General features: G+C 44.9%; 1 protein-coding gene across 2 annotated transcripts in view; it reads right to left on the bottom strand.

Annotated features, from left to right (window-relative positions):
* The window catches only part of Cpn1 (carboxypeptidase N subunit 1), a 30,549-nt gene extending 11,978 nt beyond the window's left edge, over window positions 1-18,571 (bottom strand). For both annotated transcript variants that reach the window (XM_041661635.1, XM_041661636.1), the window contains exons 1-5: window positions 18,106-18,571; window positions 14,357-14,553; window positions 7,623-7,778; window positions 3,435-3,617; window positions 1,794-1,905 (exon numbers count right to left, since the gene is read on the bottom strand). In XM_041661635.1, the coding sequence (XP_041517569.1) occupies window positions 1,794-1,905; window positions 3,435-3,617; window positions 7,623-7,778; window positions 14,357-14,553; window positions 18,106-18,328 (871 nt within the window). In that variant the 5' untranslated portion in view covers window positions 18,329-18,571. The remainder of the gene's footprint in view (window positions 1-1,793; window positions 1,906-3,434; window positions 3,618-7,622; window positions 7,779-14,356; window positions 14,554-18,105) is intronic.
* Window positions 18,572-24,714: the final 6,143 nt, after the last annotated feature.

Genomic DNA, 24,714 nt, shown 5'->3' with positions numbered 1-24,714 from the left:
CTCCTGAAGGGTTGGTGTGAACGCCTTCAAAAAATTGCTTCGCTCAACTGCCAACTGAGATGAAACTAGCACACAGGTTATACCATGAAAGACCTAATTAACGACGCCCCCATTCAGCAGGAAGCAGTTTGGAGAGAAATAACTGCGCCCATATTCCCAAAAAATGTTTATAAGTGTTCTTTTACATTTAAAGGGGGATATGATATAGGAATGAATAATTTGTATTAGTATAGATTTTGCTTTATTGATAGAGATTTAAGGTCAGTTTTGTTATATATATAAGTGTTTCTGATTTTGATTAAGGTATTGTGATTGTATAGTTCATTTAAATATGTACTGTATAATTAAGAAATATAGGTTGTTAATGGATAATCATTGATAATAGTAAAGCTTGTAGTCATATTAATTAGATTTTCTAGATATATAGAGATATATCTTAGATAGACATTCCTCATGTCTTTCAAAGATTACAGAATAGGACATTTAATGTTTTAATAACTGAGGACTTTTCATGACAATGAGACACTCTGCTCCTGGCAGCACCAATGTACTTCAAGAGGAAGATGGGCATCAAAGAGGCACCTTATGGAGTTTGATAGCCATTTGGGCAAGAAACTGCTCTTGCCTGGACTATTGCATAAACTGGACACAGAGAACCCGCAGAGAGAGGACTACTGAACTTGCCTAAGGTGAGATGATCTTTTGGGGTTCCTGATTCATTTTGAAAGAGTCTGCGAGACATTCTGCAGGACACAACAGATAGTGACTGAACTGACTTTGAATTTTCCTGCTTTATGGAAATGTCTGCTGGATACCATGGGCCTGAAGGCTGAAGATGGATGCCCCAACGGTACAAAAGAACTTTGGGTGACTGTCCAGGCAGCGAGATGTCTTTGTCATTTCTAGAGTTTGAAGTTTCTTAGTTCTTGTTTACTTAGGTAATATTATATCTTTCTGGAGTCTTTGATGGAGTTAAGAATAGTTAGTTATAGTTATAGTTTTCCTTAGTTATGATAAAGATTATTGTAACTTTTACTTGATAACTGTTTTGTTATATGTAATTTTGCTATGTTAAAGCCTTTTTTTTTTTTGTTTAAACCGAAAAAGGGGAAATGATGGAGGAAGGTCATTGGCTAATAAAGGCACTGCCCTGGCCCATTTTATTGGTTAGAGGATAGGTGGGAGGAGAAAACAGGACAGAACGCTGGGAGGAAGAGGAAGTGAGGTCAGAGACTCCACAGCTCTCCTCTCCGGAGCAGACGCCTCAGCAGAGACGCCATGCCCTGCTCCCTGGCAGACGCACGCGATGAAGCTCCGACCCAGGATGGACATAGGCTAGAATCTCCCCGGTAAGCGCACCTTGGGGTGCTACATACAGATGATTAGAAATGGGCTAAATTAATATGTGAGAATTAGCCTAGAAGAGAATGGGCCAAGCAGTGTTGAAAAGAATACAGTGTCCGTGTAATTATTTCGGGGCATAAGCTAGCCGGGCAGGCGGCTGGGGTGTTGGGGACGCAGCCCCGCCGCCACCCGTATTACTTCACACACCCTTTGCCACTCGGTCTCATTTTCCTCCTATGCCCCAGCAGATAAGGGCATAAAACAGTACCTGGACAAGCCCACACATTATCGCCTCCTTGGTCTATTAGGGTCACAAATAGGCTATTAAATGCCAGCTGGGGAGCTCTCTGTTTCTCCACCCGCCCCTACCCACCATGGTGCAAAATTCTATAGTATTCCCTATAAGTTCCTGAGGAGGAAGCAATGGCCATTCCCAGAACTCCACTTACCCTTGCTGAGAGAGTACCAGGACGCCCCGTTGGTGATGCCGTCTGGGAAGTAATCGCCACAGTTCCAGCCTTGGTGCATCCAGCCATGTGCATAGGAGTAGACCTTGGCCAGCTGGAGAAAAGGCGGAAAATGACTGCAAGCAATCCCAACTCACACAGCCCTGGCTGAGCCTAACTAGGAGGACATCAAGAGGCTACATTGTCACCAAATACATTATATGCTTCAGTGCAAGGAAGTGTAATCAAAGACAGAGGAGGTGATGAGGTGGTGGTGGTGTGTGTGCATGTGTGCATGCGTGTGTGCATGCGTGTGTGCATGCGTGTGCAAGTATGTGTGTGCATGTGTGTGTGCATGTGCAAGTATGTGTGAATGAGAGTGTACATGCATTTATGTAAGTGAGCATTTATGTATCTGGACTGCAGTTGGGAATTCTACAGTCCTTCTTTGCCTCTCTCCCTCTTGTTGAGTTTTTTGAAACAGGGTCTCACTCTGTTGTCCAGGCTGCCTTTGAACTCAATCCTGCCTCAGCTTCTAGATGCTGCAATTGCTGCGAGGAGTCCTATATTCTGGTGTTTCCACTTTCTCGGGGATAAGTCTGTCACATGCAAAGGGAGGGGTGGCAGCAGATCATACAGGAAGTCCTTTCAGTTGGACCATTTTCTAGATAAATTCAATGACAGCTAAAAGATGTGTGTTGGAAAGAGATGCGCATGCTTAGACTCTATGATCCCATTACTTTTTAATGCTTTTTATTTTTCTCTTTTGTTTTTTTGAGACATATTTCCCTGGCTGGCCTAGAAATGCCTCCTAGGTGCTGGGATTAAAGGTGTACATCACCATGCCTGATCGTTGTTTTTTTTATATAATAGTAGACAAAATGTTATTACTGGAGGAAAAATGTATTAATTCACTGCATAGCAAATTAGTGTCATTCTCTGTAATTCATTGATAAATTACAAACATTACTAATATTATCTATAGATACATTCATATTTTATGATTTAGTAAATTTTATTGCAAAAGATTCTGAATTTACAAAATATATTATGAATATATAACTCTCTATATTCATTTTTTAAAAAAGGTGTGTGTGTGTCTGTGCCTGTGAGCGCAGTTGCCCTTGGAGACCAGACGTGTCGGCTCCCCTGGAAGTGGTTTTGAGCTAACAACATGGATGCTAGGAACAGAACTGGGGTCTTCTACAAGAGTAGCAAGAACTCTTAGCTAAAGACCCATGTCTCCAGCCCCTGTTCTATTGTTTTGTATTATTAGTTAAATCTATTTTTCATTAAGATGGGCATATTATCATAAAGATGTAAATTAGATTCTCTCAAAATTCCTCTTTATTCCACTAACTCGTGGACAGTGGAATTAGCCTTAAGACATATTCTCACTTGCCACCAGCATCACCGTTCTTCACATCACGGCAATTATAAAATGTCTTCCTTTTATCTAATCATTCGTAGATTTATGGCCTGTCACCCGAAATAAAATGTAACTTACTAGACAGCCCCTCCCAAGCAGACCCTGCTTTCTGTGACTGTCTGTGGACTTGTTACTATGGGTCCTGTGTCTCTGACTTGAATCTCCTCCCCTGAGGCCCAAGTTTCCCTGCTGGCATGAGCTGCCATCCGGCATACCGTCTGGAAGAGCTGGTCATCTGGCGTGGGGGAATTGGAGGTACGGTGGGGACCTCGGAAACGATGATCAAGTGACTTGTCATATGGGTAATTGGCCACCACAGCCCCGCCATGCAAATTGGCTGAGAGAACGAAATTTAGGGAACGAATCCACTGGATTACCGCCCGGGTCTCCGGTTCCACCTGTGAAGACGTGAGAGTTGGCAGCCAAGGTGCGGCTGAGTTGTCACACAGTCCTTTGGAGAAATTCTGTCAGGAAGAGGCTGGCAGGGACAGTCTCACCCCTCGCCCCCAGATATGAAAACTGGGGCTCGGAAACTTTGACCTTGGTGATGATGATTTCAAAATAAAGCATAGGGGACCCCTTCCCAATGTGAGATGTGTGGATTATGATGCACGGACTAGGTGCAAAGGGAGCCTTCAGGGTAGTGAGACTCTTCTGCGCATACGACAGCGGTGGACACTTCCAGCATGTGCGCCCACACCCACAGACGCTGTAACACCAAGGGGAATCACTAGTGGGCCTGGAGATTGTAGATCCTGAGTGTTGGGGTCAGGTCAATGTAGATGCAGAGACTGTAACTAACACACCACTCTGGGATACGATGCTGAAGGTGGGATCAGTGAAGGAACAGGAAGTGTGCAGGAACTCTTTATATTTTTTTTTACTCACTTTTGGGAGAGGAGAGGAAGAAGAAAGGAAGGGAAGAGGGAGGAAGAAGGCTGGGGCGGGGAGAGGGGGAATGAGAGAGCAAAGGTTTCCCAGTTTATTCCGTGCAGCAGGGGCTGAGCTTCTTTGCAAAACATTTATGATTCTAATCATATAAACCACTTGCTTGAAGCAATGACTTTGGCCTCCTCTTCCAACACATCTGCCGCACCATTTTAGTGACATTCTGGTCAGATCTACATTTCATAGACTAGACACACGAAGCTCTACTGAGTACCACTTTGCTAGTGACTGGCAGTATTAGGAAAACCTTGACCCCACTGACTCACAACACAAACAATCCAGTCGCCAGTGCTTTTCCTCCTCACAGACAGGCTTGTCTGGTGACCTCTTGGGGTCAATGAGTTAATGGCTCTTCTTAGACCAAAGGTCATTTCTAAAGGTCCTGTCTTTCCAGTCCCCAAAGAGGTTGGCTGAAGAGAATTGAGTCTCACACAATCAGAATAGACACATCAGGTGGGAAGGGGGTGTCCTAGCAATGTTCGGTGATTACATCATTGTGCAAAGTCACGGAGTGAATTTACAGAAACTAACATGGCTACGTGACCAGGGATCACTGCTGTACAAATGACCTACGTTGGAGAAATTGTCATTTTATGGCATATGGCTATAGGACTAAGAGCTCAGGGCCTTCGATGCACCCTTTCTTCTCGTTCCAAAAGGACAGCTTCCCGTCATTCCTTTCCCTCGTGGAACACAGGAGAGCTCCTACTGTTACTTTTCTATTCTGAGTTAGGCAGAGGACTGAGTGGGAGGTTCATTATCTTGTCTTATACAGAGAAACAAGTTTAATAATCAAAACACAGGGCTGTAGAGACGGCTCAGCAGTTAAGAGCTCTTGCTGCTAGCACAGGACCCAAGTTGGGTTTCCAGCACTTACGTCAGGTCACAACCACCTGTAACTCCAGCTCCAGGGGACAGGATACCCTCTTTCTGGACTCTGGGAATACCTGTGGCTAATGTGTACACACCCCCACACAGATACATAGACCCCCACATAATTATAAATAGACAAATAAAGCTTTTAAAAATTCAGAGCATGGCTCATGACTATAATCAGTGGAGGCAGAGCTGGAGAAAGAGACGTTCAAGGTCAACCTCATAAAAAAGTTTGAGGCCTGCCTAGGTTACATGATACCTTGGCTCAGGAAATAAAAAATTACTTATGATATTCTTCGGGCTAGATACACTGAATAGGACCATGTTATTTTTTTGTACTTACTTAACTGAGCCAAAATGACAGCTATAACCAGAAATCCAACATATCAATATGACTTTCGCGTCATTTTCTAAAAAGATTATATTTTATTTTAAATTATGTGTGGGGGTATGTCCACAGGATGTGGGTCATCAGAAGTTCCTGAAGTTGGAGGAATTTGCGAGCTGTCCAGTATGGGAGCTCTGGAAGGATGGTGGGCACTTTTAACACCGAGCCATCTCTCCAGCCCCCATCGTTTTCAAGGGGAGAATATTGACCTTATCCACCCAGGAACGTTCCTCTCCCCAGTCTCTAGGCTTGGATATTCACAAATGGAGCGTTGGAACCATCCCACCCAGGAAAAAAGTCAGGGCTGGCGGGGATGCTCCGAGAATAGCGGTGGTTACTCCCACCCAGCAGCAGGACCACACGGGTGGACAGGAGGTCCACACCTTCATGTTACCTAGAGCTTGCCAAATGCTGTCTCCCATTGTGAGAGCAAGGGAAGTAAGGGGAGCTTTAAAATGCAAAGGGTCACATAGGAGAAACCATGAGTTAGACACCCCGAACCTCATTCTATAGCTAACATTGTGAATATCTGATTCACCACCAGTAGGAGAGACTTGTCTATAGCATGCTGGAGCTCCCTGTCAGCAGTTCAGGATCAGCAGAAAGACTGTTGGGATATGAGTCAGAAGGTCTGTGTGTGTTCATGCAGATGGGTGTGTACATGAGGGTGTGTGTGCGTGTGTAGGGAGGACAGAGGTCGAAGTTGGGTGTCTTTCTTGTTCACTCTCCACCATACATTTACATTTTTTAAATTGGGCTTCTTTTGTGTGCACACATGTGTGTGCATGGGCACGTGTACACAGCAGCCTGATGTTGAGGTCAGATGACAACTTGCAGGAGTCGGCTCTCTTCCACCATGTGGGTTCTGGGAATCAAACTCAGGTCTTCAGGCTTGGCAGAAGGAACTTTGCCCACTGGGCTGTCTCATGGGACCTAAACCTAGCTATCTGGCATGGTTCTGAATTCAAACTCAAGTCCTCATGCTTTAGGACAGGGACTTTACCAATTGAGTCATCTCCCTAACTCATGCCTAGGCTTTAATATTGACTGTTGTGGAATATTATTTTAAGATGTGTTACATTCATTTATGCTCTAGAACATTGGTTTAATGATGCAAAGGTGTGTTGGATTCTTTTATGTTGCATTTGTTTAACTCTGTGCAACTGTGTTACTTTGCCTGCCTAAAACACCTGATTGTCTAATAAAGAGCTAAACGGCCAATAGCAAGGCAAGAGAAAGAACAGCCAGGCTGGCAGGCAGAGAGAATAAATAGGAGGAGAAATCTGGGAAGAAAAGATTGGGAAGCATGAAATGAAGGAGAGAAGAACACCAGGTGCCAGCCACCCAGCTACACAGCAAGCCATGGAGTAAGAAGAAAGGAAAGATAGACAGAAATAGAGAAAGATAAAAGTCTAGAAGCAAAAGATAGATGGGGTAGTTTAAGTTAAAAAAGCTGGCAAGAAACAAGCCAAGCTAAGGCCAGCCTTTTATAAGTAAGAAAACATCTCCGTGTGATTTATTTGGGAACTGGGTGGTGGGTTCCCAGAGAGTGAAGAGTAAAATATCCCAACTCCAATTGATTCCTTCAATTATTAGCTATGTGAATTTAATTTGAGGCTATAAACATAGTAACTGTCAAACAGGGCTAATGTTGGCTACTATTGCTTGTCACATTCATGGTCCAGTGCTATGGTGACCATACTGAAACAAGCTTGGGAAGAGCTCTGAGAACTCACCAAGTGCAGGCTTCTCCTCCTTTACCACCACCACTGCCAACCTGCACAGCCAGCGGGGACTTGCTGCCTGGAGGCTCTGTGCTGCCAGAGTGAAGAATCCAAAGAACCCTGACAGCTATTCTTCTTCTAGATAATTAACAAGGAGGGAGTTGATGCTTAATTCTTTTTTTTAAAGATTTTAAAGATTTATTTATTATGTATACTATGTTCTGCCTGCATGTTTGCCTGAGGGCAGAAGAGGGCACAAGATCTCATTATAGATGGCTGTGAGCCACCATGTGGGTGCTGGGAATTGAACTCAGTACCTCTGGAAGAGCAGCCAGTGCTCTTAACCTCTAAGCCATCTCTCCAGCCCTGATGCTTAATTCTCGATAGTTCTGTTGATGTGAAGAATGCTTAGCATCCTGCAAGCAACTCCAAGTGGCAATTTACTGGCGTCTGTTGCCATCTCCTACCTGACTTTTCCAGTTGTCTGGGAGGGGTAAGTGGTGGTTGGGGCCGCCATGCTTCTCGTTGTAGTAGAAGTAGGTGTTGAGGTCAGGGAAGTTGCGGTTCAGGTCCACTCCATTTGCATTGTTCCTACCAACCAGATACCCAGATGTGCTTGGGCCCTGGCAGAAATGAAGACAGGAAAGATGAGCATTTAAGACAGAATCCTGTATTTCAAGAGTGTGGTGTGACTTTTAAAGATACTAACTACATTAGCTACTTTTCAATTTCTGTGATGAAATACTATGACCAAAATCAATTTTTAAAAAAGGTTTTATTTTAGCTTACGATTCCAGAGAGAGAGATGAGGAGGAAGAGTGGGGAGAAAAGAGAAAGTGAGTTTATAATGGGCCAGAAAGCAGGGCATGGTTGACACACTACCATGACACAGGGCATGGATAACATGCTACCACGACACAGGGCATTGTTGACATGCTACCACGACACAGGGCATTGTTGACATGCTACCTAACTCGGCTCGATTGACACACTACCATGACACAGGGCACGGTTGACACGCTACCATGACACAGGGCACGGTTGACATGCTACCACGACACAGGGCACGGTTGACATGCTACCACGACACAGGGCACGGTTGACATGCTACCACGACACAGGGCACGGTTGACATGCTACCACGACACAGGGCACAGTTGACATGCTACCACGTCACAGGGCACGGTTGACATGCTACCACGACACAGAGCATGGATGACATGCTACCATGACACAGGGCATGATAGCAGGAGCAGGAAATTGGCTGATCACGTTTAATCACACACAGGAAGCATTGGGAGAGAAGAGGAAAGAGCAAATCAATAAATCCTCAAAGCACGCCGACAGGAACACACTTCCCTTAGCAGGACTCGACCTCCTAAAGGTTCCAAGCCCCTCCCCCCAAAAGCACCACCAAAGGGGGGACCAGGGGTTCCAATACGCGAGCCTATGGACGAGGATATGTCTCATTCAAGCCAACACACTAACTTAGTTTACGAAATGATGTACTATTATCGCCCTTCACATAGCCAGCACCCCCCTTGAGTGGTTCAACTGTAGACTGCCATGAAGTTCTAGGGGATTCCAGGGAAGCTCTAGTGGGAGCGACTCCTAAGATTGCTTTACAGAATCGCGTGTTTTAAGAATGCAGCTCAATGCATTTTAGTTTGCGAGCAGAGTGGGGGAGACATCACCACAGTCAGTCATCCTGAAATCATAACTAGAATATTTGTGTATATCAAACAATATTCCCGGTCACAGCCGCTTCTTATTTTCACCCCGGTGCTAAAAAGCCATGTTCTGCCGGGCGGTGGTGGTGCACACCTTTAATCCCAGCACTCGGGAGGCAGAGGCAGGCGGATCTCTGTGAGTTCGAGACCAGCCTGGTCTACAAGAGCTAGTTCCAGGACAGGCTCCAAAACCATAGAGAAACCCTGTCTCGGAAAAACCAAAAAAAAAAAAAAAAAAAAAAAACCCAAAAACTAAAAAGCCATGTTCTGTTTCTGCGGATTTGTCTTTCTCTGTACATGTCATGTGTAGGTGCGATCATTCGTCACATGATCTGTCTTTGAGATTCACCCATATAGCACCTACTGGGACTTCCCTCTTTTTAATTTTTCAGTAGTGTGGGTTCACTGAATTTTGATTACCCACCCAGCAGTGACACTGTATCTGTCAGTTTCTTAGGGCTGTTGTAACAAATGACCACAAAACCAGAGGCTGCTGATGGCATCAATTCTCTCCAAGACCTGAAGGGTTAAATTTAAAACCCAGGCATCAGTGTGGTCATACTCTCCGAAAGTTTTGTCCGTTCTAGTTACTGGCGGTCATAGGCAGTCCTTGTCTTTAAATTTTATTTATTATTGCGGGGGCACGCAGGGCACAGTGTGCCTCCTGAGGTCAAAGGACAACTTTGTGGAGTCAGTTCTCGCCTTCCAAACCTTATGTCAGCTCCAGTGATTGAACTCAGGTCCCTACTCTTTCACAGCAAGTGACTTTTACCTGCTGAGCCACTTTGTTGGCCCTGTCCCTAGCTTTCAGAAGCAAGATGTCTGCCAGGAAGTCTTGTTTCCTGCCTTCCTGGCCTCCCTCGTGTGTCTTTTTCTGTGCACCTTTCTTTTTTTTCTCTCTTCTCTCTGTGCTGGTTGGAAAGATCCCCAGAAGTCTCTGGCCTCTGAATACTTAGTCCTCAGTTGGTGGCTGTTTGGGAAGTTTTAGGAGGCGTGGCCTTGCTGGAGAAAGTGCTTCACTGGGGTGAGCTTTGAGATTTCAAAAGAGCCCCGCCATTCCCAGTGTCTCTCTGCCTTCTGCTCTCAGATCAGGATGTGAGCTCTCAGCTGTCCCTGCCACCGAGCCTTTGCTCTAGCATCATGGATTCCTAGGCTCCGAAACTGGAAGCCCTTCCATGCTTTCTTTCAGAAGTTGCCTTGGTTGTGGTGTTTTGTCCAAACAGAACAGTAGCTAGTACATCCATTCCCCAGTCCTTCCCTCCTGCCCTCCCTCATGAGACAAGGGCTTATGTATTCTTAAACTAGCTATACAGCAAGGATGACCGTGAGCTTTTGAGCCTGATCCTCCTGCCTGAATGCTGGGACCACAGGTGTGTATAAGGGCATCGATAATACTGGCTTTTTTATGATTGTCTAGATTCGTGCTTTGGTCAGGGAAGTGTGTTTTTGCAGGGGGTAGCCATCACCACAGAGACTTAGAACCAAAGTGCTAAGAATAAGTGACTGTTTGTTGATGACTTAGCCTTAGATGGGCCATCTGTCACCCTCCCAAGGCTCCAGGAACACCGTGGAAGAGGCGGAGGTGGAGCGTAAGAGGGCAGTGGAATGCTATCTCCCAGGCATGACGTGGCTGTTGAGTTAATGAGCTCACAGCAGCTGTGTGTGGATGACCTGTGCAAGAGTGGGCACTTCAAAACTCCCTAGACCCCACCCCTCTCTGATTTATTTACAAGTAGTTAATGGTTGCTAGGGAGAAAGGGCTCCCAAGGCCCCACCCCTCCCTGAAGAGCTATTGACAGTTAACAGATATTGGGGAGCTCTTCAGTGGTGCAGCCATAAGTCAAATGCTCGTGCTCCAATAACTGACCTTTCATCCATGCTCACAAAAGCAACCTTAGTTAAACTCTGGGTCGCATGCAGGAGGTAGAAAGGACAACTTTATAAACATGCATGAAAATGTCACCAAGAAACCCTTATGCATATATAATTAGCATATGCTAATGAAACCAAATTATGAAATACTAGGATTCTTTTCCTTTGAGTAGTCTTAAACTTCTCGATCCCTTAATTTCTCTGTTCATACTTCTGATTTTAGCTTTCTTGTTTATGTTTCCCCCACCGACTCACTCATCCATTTAGTCAACTGCCATTCACTTACACACTGCCAACCCAGTGCCCTCAGACACTGAGGAAAGAGCTAAGTATGATATTGCTCCAGCCTCCTAGGAATTCGCAGACAAATGCATCAGTAAATACAGGGTGCTATAACAGAGATGCGTTAAAACCCCCATTAGGGCTGGGCTGCAGCTAGGGCTCAGTTGTTTCGGGTGCTTGTCTGGCATTCATGAAGTCCCCTGTTCGATCCCTGGCACCACAGAATACCACGGTGGCACGCGGTTCAGAAATTCAAGGTCATGTTTTGCTGCACAGCAAGTTCAAGGCCAGCCTGAGCTATGTGAGATTCTGCTTCAGAGTGGGGGTAAAAGGTCTGTGAACGTGTGCGTGTGTATGTGGGAGAATCATTAGAACTGTTTTGTGTGTCCCTGGAGACGGGGACTAGTGTCCACTACAGTACTACAGACTAAATGGGTAAAGCTCAAATTCTCGCTTGTTCCTGGAAGTGAGGTGAACGAACCTCACTTCCTATTGGCAAGTCAGAGATGTCATTCAAATTTTCTTTAAGAATATTTATCAGCCAGGCGGTGGTGGCACACGCCTTTAATCCCAGCACTCGGGAGGCAGAGACAGGCGGATCTCTGTGAGTTCGAGGCCAGCCTCGTCTACAAGAGCTAGTTCCAGGACAGGAACCAAAACCTACGGAGAAACCCTGTCTCAAAAAATCCAAAAAAAAATAAAAGAATATTTATCATTCTCGGCACTTCCCTTTTTACATGGGCATCCTGCTCACATGGGCATCCTGCTTACGTGTTTTAATCTTAGACTCACTGAAAACATTATGTTTTAAAAAGTTCTCTTAAGTTACCTCCATAATTTCTGTTCCATTTCAAACATTTCTCTGACTTTTGAGCAGGGATTTTTCTGCTTCTTGTTCTTAGCAGTGCAGCTCTTGACTGTCACTATTAGGAGCACTGGGCTTCATTGGTTGGTTCTGTGCACGACTGCTCATCAGGCTGGCAAAGGGGGGCTTTCTGGGCTACAGGTTGTGGTTGGTGTCAGAGTGTTAACTTAGTAGGTGTGAAACTTCTGGATTTCATCTCCAGCAAAGTCCAAAAAAAGGAAGAGGACGAGAAAGAAGGGGAAATAGGAGGAGTGAGAGAGGAAGAAGAACAGGAGGAAGAGGAAGAGCAAATCACTCAGCTAGGTTCCCATCAACAGAGCAAATGGTGTAATGGCTTGCTATCGCTAAAGTGGATGGTGGTGGAGCACATCTTTAATCCCAGCACTTGAGAGGCAGAGGCAAGTGGATCTTTATGAGTTTGGGGCTAGCCTGGTCTACAGAGCAAGTTTCAGGACAGCCAGGGCTACACAGAGAAATCCTATCTCAAAAACCAACCAACCAACCGACCAACCAAATAAACCATGGCAGCTTTTCACCTGGAGCTCAGAAGCCTGAACTGGGTGTCACAGTGAGGTGCCAGCGAGACTCTAAGGGACTCTTTCCCTGACTTCCACGGCTTCTAGGAACCCTTCACATTTTTAGGTTTATGGTTCTTTCTTCCATCTTCAGAGCTAGCTGCGAAACACCTGAAGTGTTTCTTTCCTTCCCACCCCTACACTCCCTCTTCCACACTAATGCCCAAAGTGGCTGGGCTCCCTTAAGAGATCTAGTAATTTTGTGTCAAATGATTAGTGACCTCAGTTTTATCTGCAACCTTAATTCTCTCTACCCAAGCTATATAACGTTTTCATAGGTTTGGGGATTAGGATGTGAATCACCGGGGAGCCATTATTCTCCTTCCCTGCAAATGGCTAAGCATCTCCTGGGGCAGCCATGCAGATAATTTTTCTCTGCACAGAAGAGTCTGAGATCCTAGAGGGTCCTCTCTCAGAGTCAACCATGTTCAAGATCTCCTCCCTCTGACTAAGAACACACTGAGCAGGCAGGGAAGGGGCCACAGGGGATTTCTGTTCTCTTTTCCATCTTGTCTGTTGCAAGGATGTGGGCAGTGCTGAGTTGCTTCTCCCGCTTCCCTGCTGTATACTGAGAAAGCGAATGCAGGATGGGGCCAAACTGGAGTTCCCCTCTCCCCTTCTCTAGCTTTCTCCCTCCTCCGGAATGCAAGGCCCAGACCTGACAGTGCTTTCCATGGGTTCTCTTTCTGTGTGTTCAGTCATTTCAGCAGAAACTGTGAGACTGAGTTAGCTTTGTGCTGGGCCAGCCTTTGGGTCTGGTAGGCACCTTATCTGCCTCCGCTCAACCAGCTTCCAGCAGGTTTAAAATACACTTCTAACTTAATCTTCCTTCCATAGATATTTAAATGCAGCTTTTTAAAGAACACATGTGCTGTGTGGACGGCAGCTAGATGCCTGGGCTTTTCTGCGACATTAGGGAGACTGAGCTGAGCTCTGGAACCCACATTTCAAAAACCCTTCCCCTGTTATTTTGACCCACAACCACAACGCAGGGTTTTAAAGGGAGCCGCGACAGCACGCGGCATCTATGTTAGGAAATGAAGGGCAAGCCAGGAAGCATGCTTCTGTGCGTCTCACCGCAAGAACGACTCCAGAATAAAGAATTGGAATGCCGAGCACCCCACTAGCAGAAGGCAGGCTCTGGAGAAACAGGTGCCAGGCCTAGTAACGCAGCTGTGACCCAGTCACCTCCTGAGTCAGGAGGGTCCTAAGCTTGAGACCTGCTTCATGAGTTCCGAGTCTAGCTCGGGGAATTTTTCAAGTTCCTGTCTCGGAATAAAAATTAAAAAAAGGTTTGGGAATACAGTTTGGTGGTGGAATATTTGGCTAGCTTGTTTAAAGCCTCAATAGGTTGCTTGCGGGGGGGGGGGGCAGGAATCATCTATAATTAACCCCTTCCCAAGATCTGGCAAAAGTGTGTAGTTTTCTGCTAAAAGTACAGGAAACTGGGTATTCGGTAACACCCTCTCCCATCTGCAGAATTTTACAGGTTATCTGGACTGGTGTAGGAGGCTGGAATTCAAGCAGAGTCCACAGTTACCACAAGCAAGGCATTTCAGGGATGTTAACGTTTTAACCTTTAGGTTCTGCCTTTCCCTGCACCCCAGCTATTTGTCTCCCTCCCTCCCTCTTTCTCTCCCCCATTTCTCCCTCTCTCTCCCCCATCTCTCCCTCTCTCTTCCCTCCCTCTCTCCATCTTCTATTTCTCCCCCTTCTCTCTCCCTCCCTCTCTCCCCCATCCCTTCCCACCCTCCCTCCCCCCCCCCCCCCCGCCTCTTTTTACTGAGATTTTCGAGAGGACATGGGACACACTGTCAACTGACCCATTTCCTAAGATGGCTTCAGTCTCTTCAATGCACCTCCCTTGGACTGCGTACCTGCGCGGCAGCCACCTCATAGCCGTCGGGGTTCATGGAAGGCAGGATATGAATGCGTGCGTCCTGGATGAGGCGCAGGATTCGCGGGTTCCGGTTCCTGAACTCCTCACAGAGGAACTCCGACAGCTGCAGCAGCAGCTCACGGCCCAGCACCTCATTCCCGTGCATGTTCCCCACGTACTTGACTTCCGGTTCCACTGGCAACAGAAACACAACCCAGCTCTTGAAGAGGCAGGCGGGTTCAAGGCCAACTTTGTTCCAAACTAACCTGCGGACTCACAAGACTTTGTCTCACTCCACTCCACCTTACTTCCTCCCAAAATAAAGGGAAAGAAAATCTCAGGCTTTCATTAGGTCGTTCCCAGCAACCCCTGTGCCCCTTCCTCATAAATTGCAATTGGAAAAACTATAGAAATCCAAGCCTGGAATAATAATGACCACCATTTATTGAATCCCAGTGTACTAACTTCATGTTCATTGTTGCTAACCTTCACAGAAAACTTGTGGAGTAGGTCTTTGAAGGGGGAACGTTCAGATGGGGGGTGTTTGCGAATTTTATTAATGCTATTTCATTAATCTTTTGTCTTTTTTCTTTCACATCCTTTCTTTCCCTCTCTCCCTCTCTCTTCTTTCTTCTTCTTTCCTTCCTTCCTTCCTTCCTCCCTCCCTCCCTCCCTCCCTCCCTCATTCCCCCCCTCCCTTCCTTTCTGCTTTCTTTCTTGTTTCTTGTCTGTTTGAGACAGGGCTCTCCATGTAGCCCAGACTGTCCTGGAACTTACTATGGAGACCAGGCCAGCCTCACAGAGATCCTCCTGCCTCTGCTTCCAAGTGCTGGGAAGAAAGGTGTGCAGCGCCACTCCCCGCCTCTTTCTCATATTTCTTTCTTAGAAGAAAATGTTTGTGATAGTAAAGAGCAGGCCTTTGTCTTTGGTAAAATAAAATTTGGAAAATCTATTTAGTCTCCTCTAGTCTCTTCGTTACTCAAAGCAATGTGAGACACGGGTATAGAAATCTCTGGTCTGGTTCACCCAGCCTTGTGCTGTGTTCAGTGGGTGCTCACCAGCAAGCCCTCTGCTTTTAATTTCAATAGAGACAGGATACAACCATTTCCCATAATAAGCGCCACCGGTGATTAGTTTGGCTCCTTCTATCGCACCTTCACAACCGGCGTCTTTGTCACACACACCCCCCCCACACACACACTCAGCCTTCCTACGTCTGTGTGGCTCCATCTGCATCCATGCTGCCCACCCAAGATGTGACAGGAAGTTTATGTGAAGGGCCAGGAGGGGCCTGACGTGGAATCCTTCGGCTCTGTGGACAATGTTATCACCGGCACAGCTACCCAGCTCTTTCAGGGGAAGCCAGCACAGATAACTCAAGAACAAATGAGTGTTATGGCGGTCCACGAAACTTCATTCACCCAGACAGGGAGATAAGTGAGATCAGAACATGATGAGAAATCCACAAAGAATCAATAAAGGTTAAACAAACAAACAAATAAACCAAGCAACCCTTCATTCCCCAGAGCAGGCGGCTGGTCCTGGAGCTGCAGCAGTTAGCCTCCACACCCAGTCGTTTCTGAGCACCTTTAGGTCAGGGCGCACAACTCCTCTGCCTAAAACACCCCAGCAGCATCTCGCTTTGCTCAAAGTAAAGTCCACCTGCCTGTAAGTCCCAGACAAGCTCCTGGTGCCCAGCGCTCTCAACACCTGGCTCTGACCTCAGTGCCAACTGGGCTCTGTGTCCCAGGGCTGCATTTTCTTTTTCCTTAGCCTGCCAGCCCCTCCCCCTCAGAGACCTTCAGATCTCTGCTGGATACACTTCAGCCAGAGAAGCCTTTGGCACACCAGGGAGCTCCTCTGCTTCCCTCTGGATTGCCACACAGCACACCTCCTCTCTTTCCCATTTAAACTCTCACTACAGAACTTACCCCATCTGACACGGCAAGCATTTACGCAGTGCCCCATCTATGACTGGTCTTAGTCCGCTATAATTCAGGCCTATTAGGGAAAAACCTGCATTATTCTTTGTTTCATTTCTAAAGCCTATTAAAGTGCCAGCATGCCTGCTGGAAAGTTTTTTTTTCTTTTTTTTTGTTAATAGGGATCTCCCTCCCCCTTCTGGTTTATTATTTAATTATGTGTGTGTCTGTGTGTTCCACAGAGTCCAGAAGAGGGTATCAGATCCTCTTGAACTGGAGTTACAGTGATTGTGAGCTGCTAGGTACCTCTAGAAGAACAGCAAGTGCTCTCTAGACTGCTGAGCCATCTCTACAGCCCCAACAAAAGTTCTTCTATCTAGTAGGTGGTGGGTAAATATTTGTAGAATGAAGGAATGTAAGAAGCAAAGGAAAGAACTGCTAACTCAGGGGGAAAGAGGGATCAGTGAGAGCCAGCATTGTCTGCACCGACTCAAGGAAAGCCTTGAGTGCTAGAAGTACCCAAGAAAGGGGCGTGGTCTAAGAGGCTAACTTCGTCAAGACCATCAACAGCCTTAAACTTTCACACCATGCACGTGATCTGCGTAAAAGCAAGGGCTTGTTAGGCAAGACCTTAACCCCAGGGAATCATGTTGTTCTTCTTGAGCTTCCTTGGTATAAAATTTTGAAGCTGTCATGGTCATCACTCATTGCACCTTTAAAGCAGGAGTACAAGAAGACTGTATTAGTAATGAAAGAAATGATTTTGGCATCTCCTAGCCAAGTTGGGAGTAGACGGGTTCAGACAATGGCCATCTTTGGGTGGAAGACCCATCGGGAGCCTTGTGCAATGATTTAAATCAAGTTATAAAGAAGAATAAAGCGGGGCTGGGGTGTGAGAGGGAGACGAAGAGATTTGCTGTTGACGTCTGAAGGAGGAACTGATATAGCCATGTGACTTAACTCAAAGTCACCAACAAAGCAACAAGAGGCTAGAGACGTCATCAATGTTCATGGATATGTGAGCGGTTAATGAAACCAGGCAATAGCATATTACACAGGAAAGAATGATGCCTTAGATCTGCATTCATAGACACAGGCGAGGAGCCAAGGGAGACAGCTACAGTCAGATTCCAGTTCTGTGAAAAGACACGCGCATTTGAAAGGTAGGCTTGGGTATCATGCCTGGAAGGAGCGATTTCAATCTACATAAATAATAGTTATCCTTGAGTGTTGGGATTGTGCTTCAGCTTGTTACTTTTTCCTTATGCAATTTCTAGTTTTTTCACTTGGTTGGTTGTTTTGCGATGGGGCTTTCTTATGTTGCTTAGCTGGTCATGAACTATTTTCAAAGCAAACATGGATTGCTTTGATGACAGAAGCAAACTAACAAAAAAGAAAACAACAGTCCCAACCCCTGAACTCTCTCTAGGACACCGTGCTGGCTCACTGCTGTTCCAGGAAGATATGTACCTGACCCCTCGGGAGAACTAGGAGGTCAACCATTTCTGCTATGCTCCCAGGCTGTTGAATCCTGACAGAAGGAATAAGAGAAAAAGACCAGGGATGTGAGGGAAGGGAGGGGAGGGTGGAGGGAACAGAAGGAAGACACCCTTTACCCCTGAAGCAAACAGAACCCAGGAAGGAGGAATGAGCGGAGTCTGAACTGGGGTCACATCTCCTAGGGTCCAGGTAGGATAGCCTGCCTTCTGAGGAGGAGAGAGAGGTAATGCATTGTGTATGGAGGTCTCCACTGGAGCAGCAACTACCATCTCTGAATTTGTAGGTGTTAGTTTCCCAACACACCCCAGACCTACTCAAGACTTACAGGGCTCATGGATCCCTGGGTGGTCACTGAACTCCAGAACGTAGAGGTACCTCCCCTTCACGCTGCGCCCGATGTTGTAGAGCCGCGTGATGTCCGGGCATTGGTTGTGCACCCTGTACAGCGTCCTCACGAGGTCATCGTAGCGGTGGTGACGAAAGGTCACAGGGGCAACTAACTTGGAAAGAAGGAGGAGGGGCAGGAAGGCTGAAGGTAGGTCTGGCATCTCGCTGAGCTTCCCAGCGGCTGTAAAACGTGCCCCCTACTCTCCAAGCAATCTTCTGCCAATCAGGATCCAGAGCCAAGAGCGCCAGGCCTCGCACCTGCCACACCTGCGGCGCCTGCAGGAGACTGGAGACCCGGCCTCTGCAATGCTGGGAATTATTTCTGTGGCCCTGGGATAGCCACGATGGCCCCGGAGCTCATTTCTCTTCTCCTCCTAAGCCTAGAAAATCTTTTGGAAGGGCTCTGCGCATCTCCACTTGGCGACTCTGGCTTACTGATTAACTGGACTGTAAACAGGCTTCCAGAAACAGCACTTTATAACCCTTTGATTCCCAGGGGCTTTTAAAAGACTCGGCAAGTGCTTGTTACAACCTAGAAATGGAGCAATCTGTCCCCTCCCCGCCCCCCTCCCCGCCCTTGCGCCCTATTTTGAAGTACCATTCTGTCTTGTCCTCCCCACTCAAAGGTCTTAAAGGTAAGGAAAAACAACTTGAGAAACTGAGACACCTGCTTGGAGCAAACAACTGGAAATCACATCTTTGATAATGCATCTGTAATTAGTAAATGATTTGTAACACAGCGCTAGCAAGACTAGCAAGACGGTCCTACTTCAACAGCGACAAAGGACTCTGAGGGCTCAGGAAATTAGAATAATAGTTAGCAGATGAGATTGCGTCTAGCGGAAAAGTTTCTGCATAGCCGAGAGTACAGCCTACAGAACACGAGAAAATGTTTGCCAGATAGCAACCCAATAGGGAATTAATATCCAGAACTTAAGGAACTTGGAAGATGAAATCCATGCTGGAATGCAATGACACACATCTGCAATCCTAGCACACAGAAGCTGGAGGACTGCTGAAGGCTGAAGCCAGCCTGGTCTATGTAGTGACTTCCAGGCCAGCCAGTGCTATCTGATCAGACCTGGTCTCAAAAAACCTAAATAGGTGCTAGAGAGATAGGTTAACAGTTAAGAGCAAGGCTACTTTCCAGAGAACCCAGGTTTGGGTTCTACACCCACATGGTAGTTCATAACCGCCTGTAACTCCAGTTCCAGGGAACAGGACAGCCTCCTCTGGCCTCTACAGGGACCTGACTGCCTCCTCTGGCCCGTACAGGGACCTGACATCCCTCTTTGGCCTCTACAGGGACCTGACTGCCTCCTCTGGCCTCTATGGGGACCTAACTGCCTCCTCTGGCCTCCACAGGCACCAGTCATAAATATGGTAAACAGATAGGCATGTAGGCAAAGCGCCCATACACATAAAACTTAAACAGCTGTGTCTTAGTTAGGGTTTTTATTGCTGCGAGGAGATACCATGATCACTCTGACTCTTATAAAGGAAAAACATTTAATTGGTGTGGCTTACATTTTCAGAAGTTTAGTCCATTATCATCATGGGGCAACATGGTGGCCTGCAAGCAGCCATGGTGATGGAGAAATGGCTGAGAGTCCTTCAATTATTTTTTAAGATTTATTTATTTAATATATAAACAGTGTTCTGCCTGCATGTATTCCTGCAGGCCAGAAAAGGGCACCAGATTGTAGGGGCGTAAACGACCGGCAAATAGGATTAATCAGGCTAGCTTTAATATCAGCTTTATTAAGGGGAAGAAGGGGAGAGAAACCAGGGTTCCAGTGATGAGCAGGAAATAAAAAGGGACTGGCGGGAGTCACGCCCCGCCAGATTTTATGTAAGCATTAGCCCGAGGTGAACACGCCCCCTTGGGCTGGGCTTCCCCTACATCGGATCTCATTATAGATGGTTGTGAGCCACCATATGGTTGCTGGGAATTGAACTCAGGACCCCTGGAAGAGTAGCCAGTGCTCTTAACCTCTGAGGCATCTCTCCAGCCCCAAGTCCTTCATCTTGACTCAAGGTACAGGAAGTAGTCTAAGATACTGGGTGTGTCTTGAGCACATATGAGACCTCAAAGCCCATTTCCACAGTGACACACTTCCTCCAACAAGGCCATACCTACTCCAACAGTGCCACACCTCCTAATAGTGCCACTTCCTATGAGCTTATGGGGACCCATTACATTCAAACTGCCACAAACAGAAACAGCAAAAATTAAACAAAAGAACAAACAGCCCAATCAATGAGTAAAGAAGCTGACTAGAGACTTTTCAAACCGAGATGTCAACATCTTTAATCATCATGAAAATGCAAATGAAAACAAGATTGAAAGTCTGTCCCACTCCAGTTGGAATGACTAATAGCCAGGAAACAGTAAATGCTGGTGATGGCACGAAGAAATATAAGCCAATCCCAGCCATTATGGAAACAAGTATGTGTGTATCTTAAAAAAAAGTTAAAATATGCCATGTGACCCAGCTATCACACTCTTGGGTGTATGTCCAAAGGAATCTGAGCCAGTACGACACGGGAAGCCTGTACAGCTGTATTCATTGTGGCTCTGTTCACAACAGTCATGTTGTGGAGTCAGCCGAGGTGTTCAGCAACAGGCGGATGGGTAAAATGTGATGTACATACACACAGTGGAGCGTTATTCAGCCATATGGAATAAAACTATGGGGCTGCCGCTGCCAGGGTGGGCCACCTTGAGGAAGAGGCACTGCAACAGAACAGCGGTGGAAGTCCCTCTGGGAGAAAACTGGGAGCAAGGTGAATATGAAGATACAAGAAGCTTACAGAACACCAAATAGACTGGACCCCCCCCAAAAAAGTCCCCTCACCACATAATAATCAGAACACTAAGCATACAAAATAAAGAAAGAATATTAGGTAACAAAAAAAAAGGCAGACCTATGAGAATTACACCTGACTTCTCAATGGAAACAATGAAAGCCAGAAAGTCCTGATCAAATGTTATGCAGGCATTAAGAGACCGCAGATGCCAGTTTAGACTTCTATACCCAGCAAAACTTTCAAACACCATAGAAGGACAAAACAAGATATTCCATGAGAGAACCAGATTTAACCAATACCTAGCCACGAACCCAGCCCTACACAAAGTACTAGAAAAAAAAAAAAAAAAAAAAAAACCTCCAACCAAAGAAAGTTAGTTACATCCACAAAAACACAGACAATAGATGATCTCACAGCAGCAAATTCTGAAGAAGGGAAAAACACACACAATAGCATCACCTACAATGGAAACCAAAATGACAGGAACTAGCAACCACAGGTCATCAATATCCCTTAATATAAACGGACTCAACTCAACTATAAAAAGACACGGGCTAACAAACTGGATATGAAAACAGAATCCATTCTTCTGCTACATTCAGGAAACACACCTCAACCTCAAAGACAGACATCACCTCAGAGTAAAGGGTTGAAAAAAAAATTTCTGATCAAATGGACCTAAGAAACAAGCTGGTATAGATATACTAATGTCTAACAACATAGACTCCAAACTAAAATCAATAAAAAGAAACAAAGAGTCACAGGAAAAGCCGGGCGGTGGTGGTGCATGCCTTTAATCCCAGCACTCGGGAGGCAGAGGCAGGCGGATCTCTGTGAGTTCGAGACCAGCCTGGTCTACAGAGCTAGTTCCAGGACAGGCTCCAAAGCCACAGAGAAACCCTGTCTCGAAAAACCAAAAAAAAAAAAAAAAAAAAAAAAAAAAAAAGAGTCACAGAAAAATTCCATCAAGAGGAAATCTCAATACTGAACGTCTATGCCCCGAATATAAGGACACTCTCATATGTTAAAGAAAGGTTACTAAAGCTAAAGTTGCACATTAAACCTCACACACTAATAGTGGGAGACTTCAACAACCCATGATCACCACTGGAAAGGTCTGTCAGACAGAAGCTTAACAGAGAAATGAGGGAACTAACAGATGTTATGACTCAAATGGCCTTAACAGACATCTATAGAACATTCTATCCAAACAAACAAACAAAAAACTTCTTCTCAGCACCTCATGGTGCTTCTCAAAAACTGACCACATACTAGGTAACAAAGCAAACCTCAACAAATACAAAAATATTAGAATAACCCCATGTATCTTATTGGATACCATGGCTTAAAATTAGAATTCAACAGCAACACTAATTTCAGAAAACCATAAACACATGGAAATTAAACAATGCTCTCCTGAATCACCAATGAGTCAAGGAAGAAATAAAGGGAGAAATTAAAAACTTCCTAAAATTCAATGAAAATGACCACACAACATACCCAAATTTATGGGACACAGTGTTAAGAGGAAAGTTCATAGCACTAAATGCCTACATAAAGAAGTGGGAAAAAATCTCACAGTAGTGAGTTAACAGAACACCTGAAAACTCTAGAACAAAAAGAAGCAAACTCACCCAGGAGCACTAGACAGCAGGAAATAATCAAATTGAGAGCTGAAATCAACAAAATAGAAACAAAGAAAACAATACAAAGAATCAATGAGACCAAGAGTTGGTTCTTCGAGAAAATCAACAAAATAGACAAACCTTTATCCAAACTAACCAAAAGGCAGAGAGAGAATATCCAAATTAACAAAATTAGAAATGAAAATGGGGACATAACAACAGACATGGAAGAAATCCAGAGAATCATCAGGACATACTTCGAAAACCTGTACTTCACAAAATTGGAAAACTTAAAGGGCTCTTCTGCTTTCCTGGTCTCCACGGGAACGGTGGTTCTGTAAGTCTATTTCTACATTAAAACTATATATATATTTTTAAAAAAACTTAAAGAAAATGGACAATTTCTGGATAAATATCACCAAAATTAAATTGAGACCAGATAAGCAAATTAAATAGACTTATAACTGCTAAAGAAATAAAAACAGTCATCAAAATTCTCCCAACCAAAAAAAAAGCCCATACCAACACAGAATTCTACAATATTTTCAAAGAACAACTAATACCAATACTTCTCAAATTGTTCCACACAATAGAAACAGAAGGAACATTGTTAAACTCTTTTTATGAGGCTACAGTTACCCTGATACCTAAAAAAAGACATTACTAAGAAAGAGAAGTATGGACCAATCTCACTCATGAACATTAATGCAAAAATACTCAATAAAATACTGGTAAACCGAACCCAAGAACACAACAGAAAAATCATCCACCATGACAAAGTCAGCTTCATTCCAGAGATGCAGGGATGGTTCAAAATAGGAAAATCTGCCAATGTAAATCCACTACATAAACAAACTGAAAAAAAATAATCATCTCATTAGATGTTGAAAAAGCTTTTGACAAAATACAACATCCCTTCATGATAAAGGTCTTGGAGAGAGTAGGGATACAAGCAACATACCTAAATGTAATAAAGGCAATATATAGCAAGCCAACAGTCAACATCAAACTAAATGGAGACAAACTCAAAGTGATCCCACTGAAATCAGGAACAAGGCAAGGTTGTCCACCCTCTCTATATCTACTCAATATAGTAGTTGAGGTTCTAGCAAGAGCAAAACAACAAAAGGAGATCAAGAGGATACAAATCGGAAAAGAAGTCAAACTCTCACTATTTGCTGATAATATAATAGTTTACATAAGTTACCCCAAAAATTCCACCAAGGAACTTCTACAACTCAAAAACAGCTTCAGTAATATAGCAGGATACAAGATTAACTTAAAAAATCAGTAGCTCTCCTTTACACAGATGATAAAAGGGCTGAGAAAGAAATCAGAGAAACATCACCCTTCACAATAACCACAAATAACATAAAGTATCTTGGAGTAATTCTAACCAAACAAGAAGGCACAAGAAAATGGAAAGATCTTTCATGCTCTTTGGTAGGTAGTATTAGCAGAGTAAAAATGGCAATCTTACCAAAAGCCATCTACAGATTCAATGTAATGCCCATCAAAATCCCAGAAAAATTCTTCACAGACCTCAAAAGAACAATACTCAACTTCATATGGAAAAGCAAAAAATCCAGGATAGCCAAAACAATCCTGTACAACAAAGGAACTTCTGGAGGCATCATAATCCCTGATTTCAAATCACAAAGCTACAGTACTGAAAACAGCCTGGTATTGGCATAAAACAGACAGGAGGACCAATGGAACTGAATCAAAGACCCGGATATCAATCCACACACCTACAAACACCTAATTTTTGACATAGAAGCAAAAAATATAAAAGGAAAAAAGAAAGCATATTCAACAAATGGTACTGGCATAACTGGATATCAACATGTAGAATGAAAATAGACCCATATCTATTTGCATACACAAAACTCAAGTCCAAATGGATCAAAGACCTCAATATAAAATCAACCACACTGAACCTCACAGAAAAGAAAGTGGGAAGTACACTTGAACTTATTGGCACAGGAGACCACTTCCTAAATATAACCCCAGTAGCACAGACACTGAGAAACAATTAATAAATGGGACCTCCTGAAACTGAGAAGCTGCTGTAAAGCATACCCATGAAAACTCCAGCACGAACGTCCACA

This window comes from Microtus oregoni, unplaced genomic scaffold (genome assembly GCF_018167655.1).
Source record: "Microtus oregoni isolate MIOR12 unplaced genomic scaffold, Mior012 000012F_ref0000307, whole genome shotgun sequence".
NCBI classification, from domain to species: domain Eukaryota; kingdom Metazoa; phylum Chordata; class Mammalia; order Rodentia; family Cricetidae; genus Microtus; species Microtus oregoni.
The sequence above is the reverse complement of the archived record's forward strand: the minus strand, read 5'-3'. Positions and strand labels throughout refer to the sequence as shown.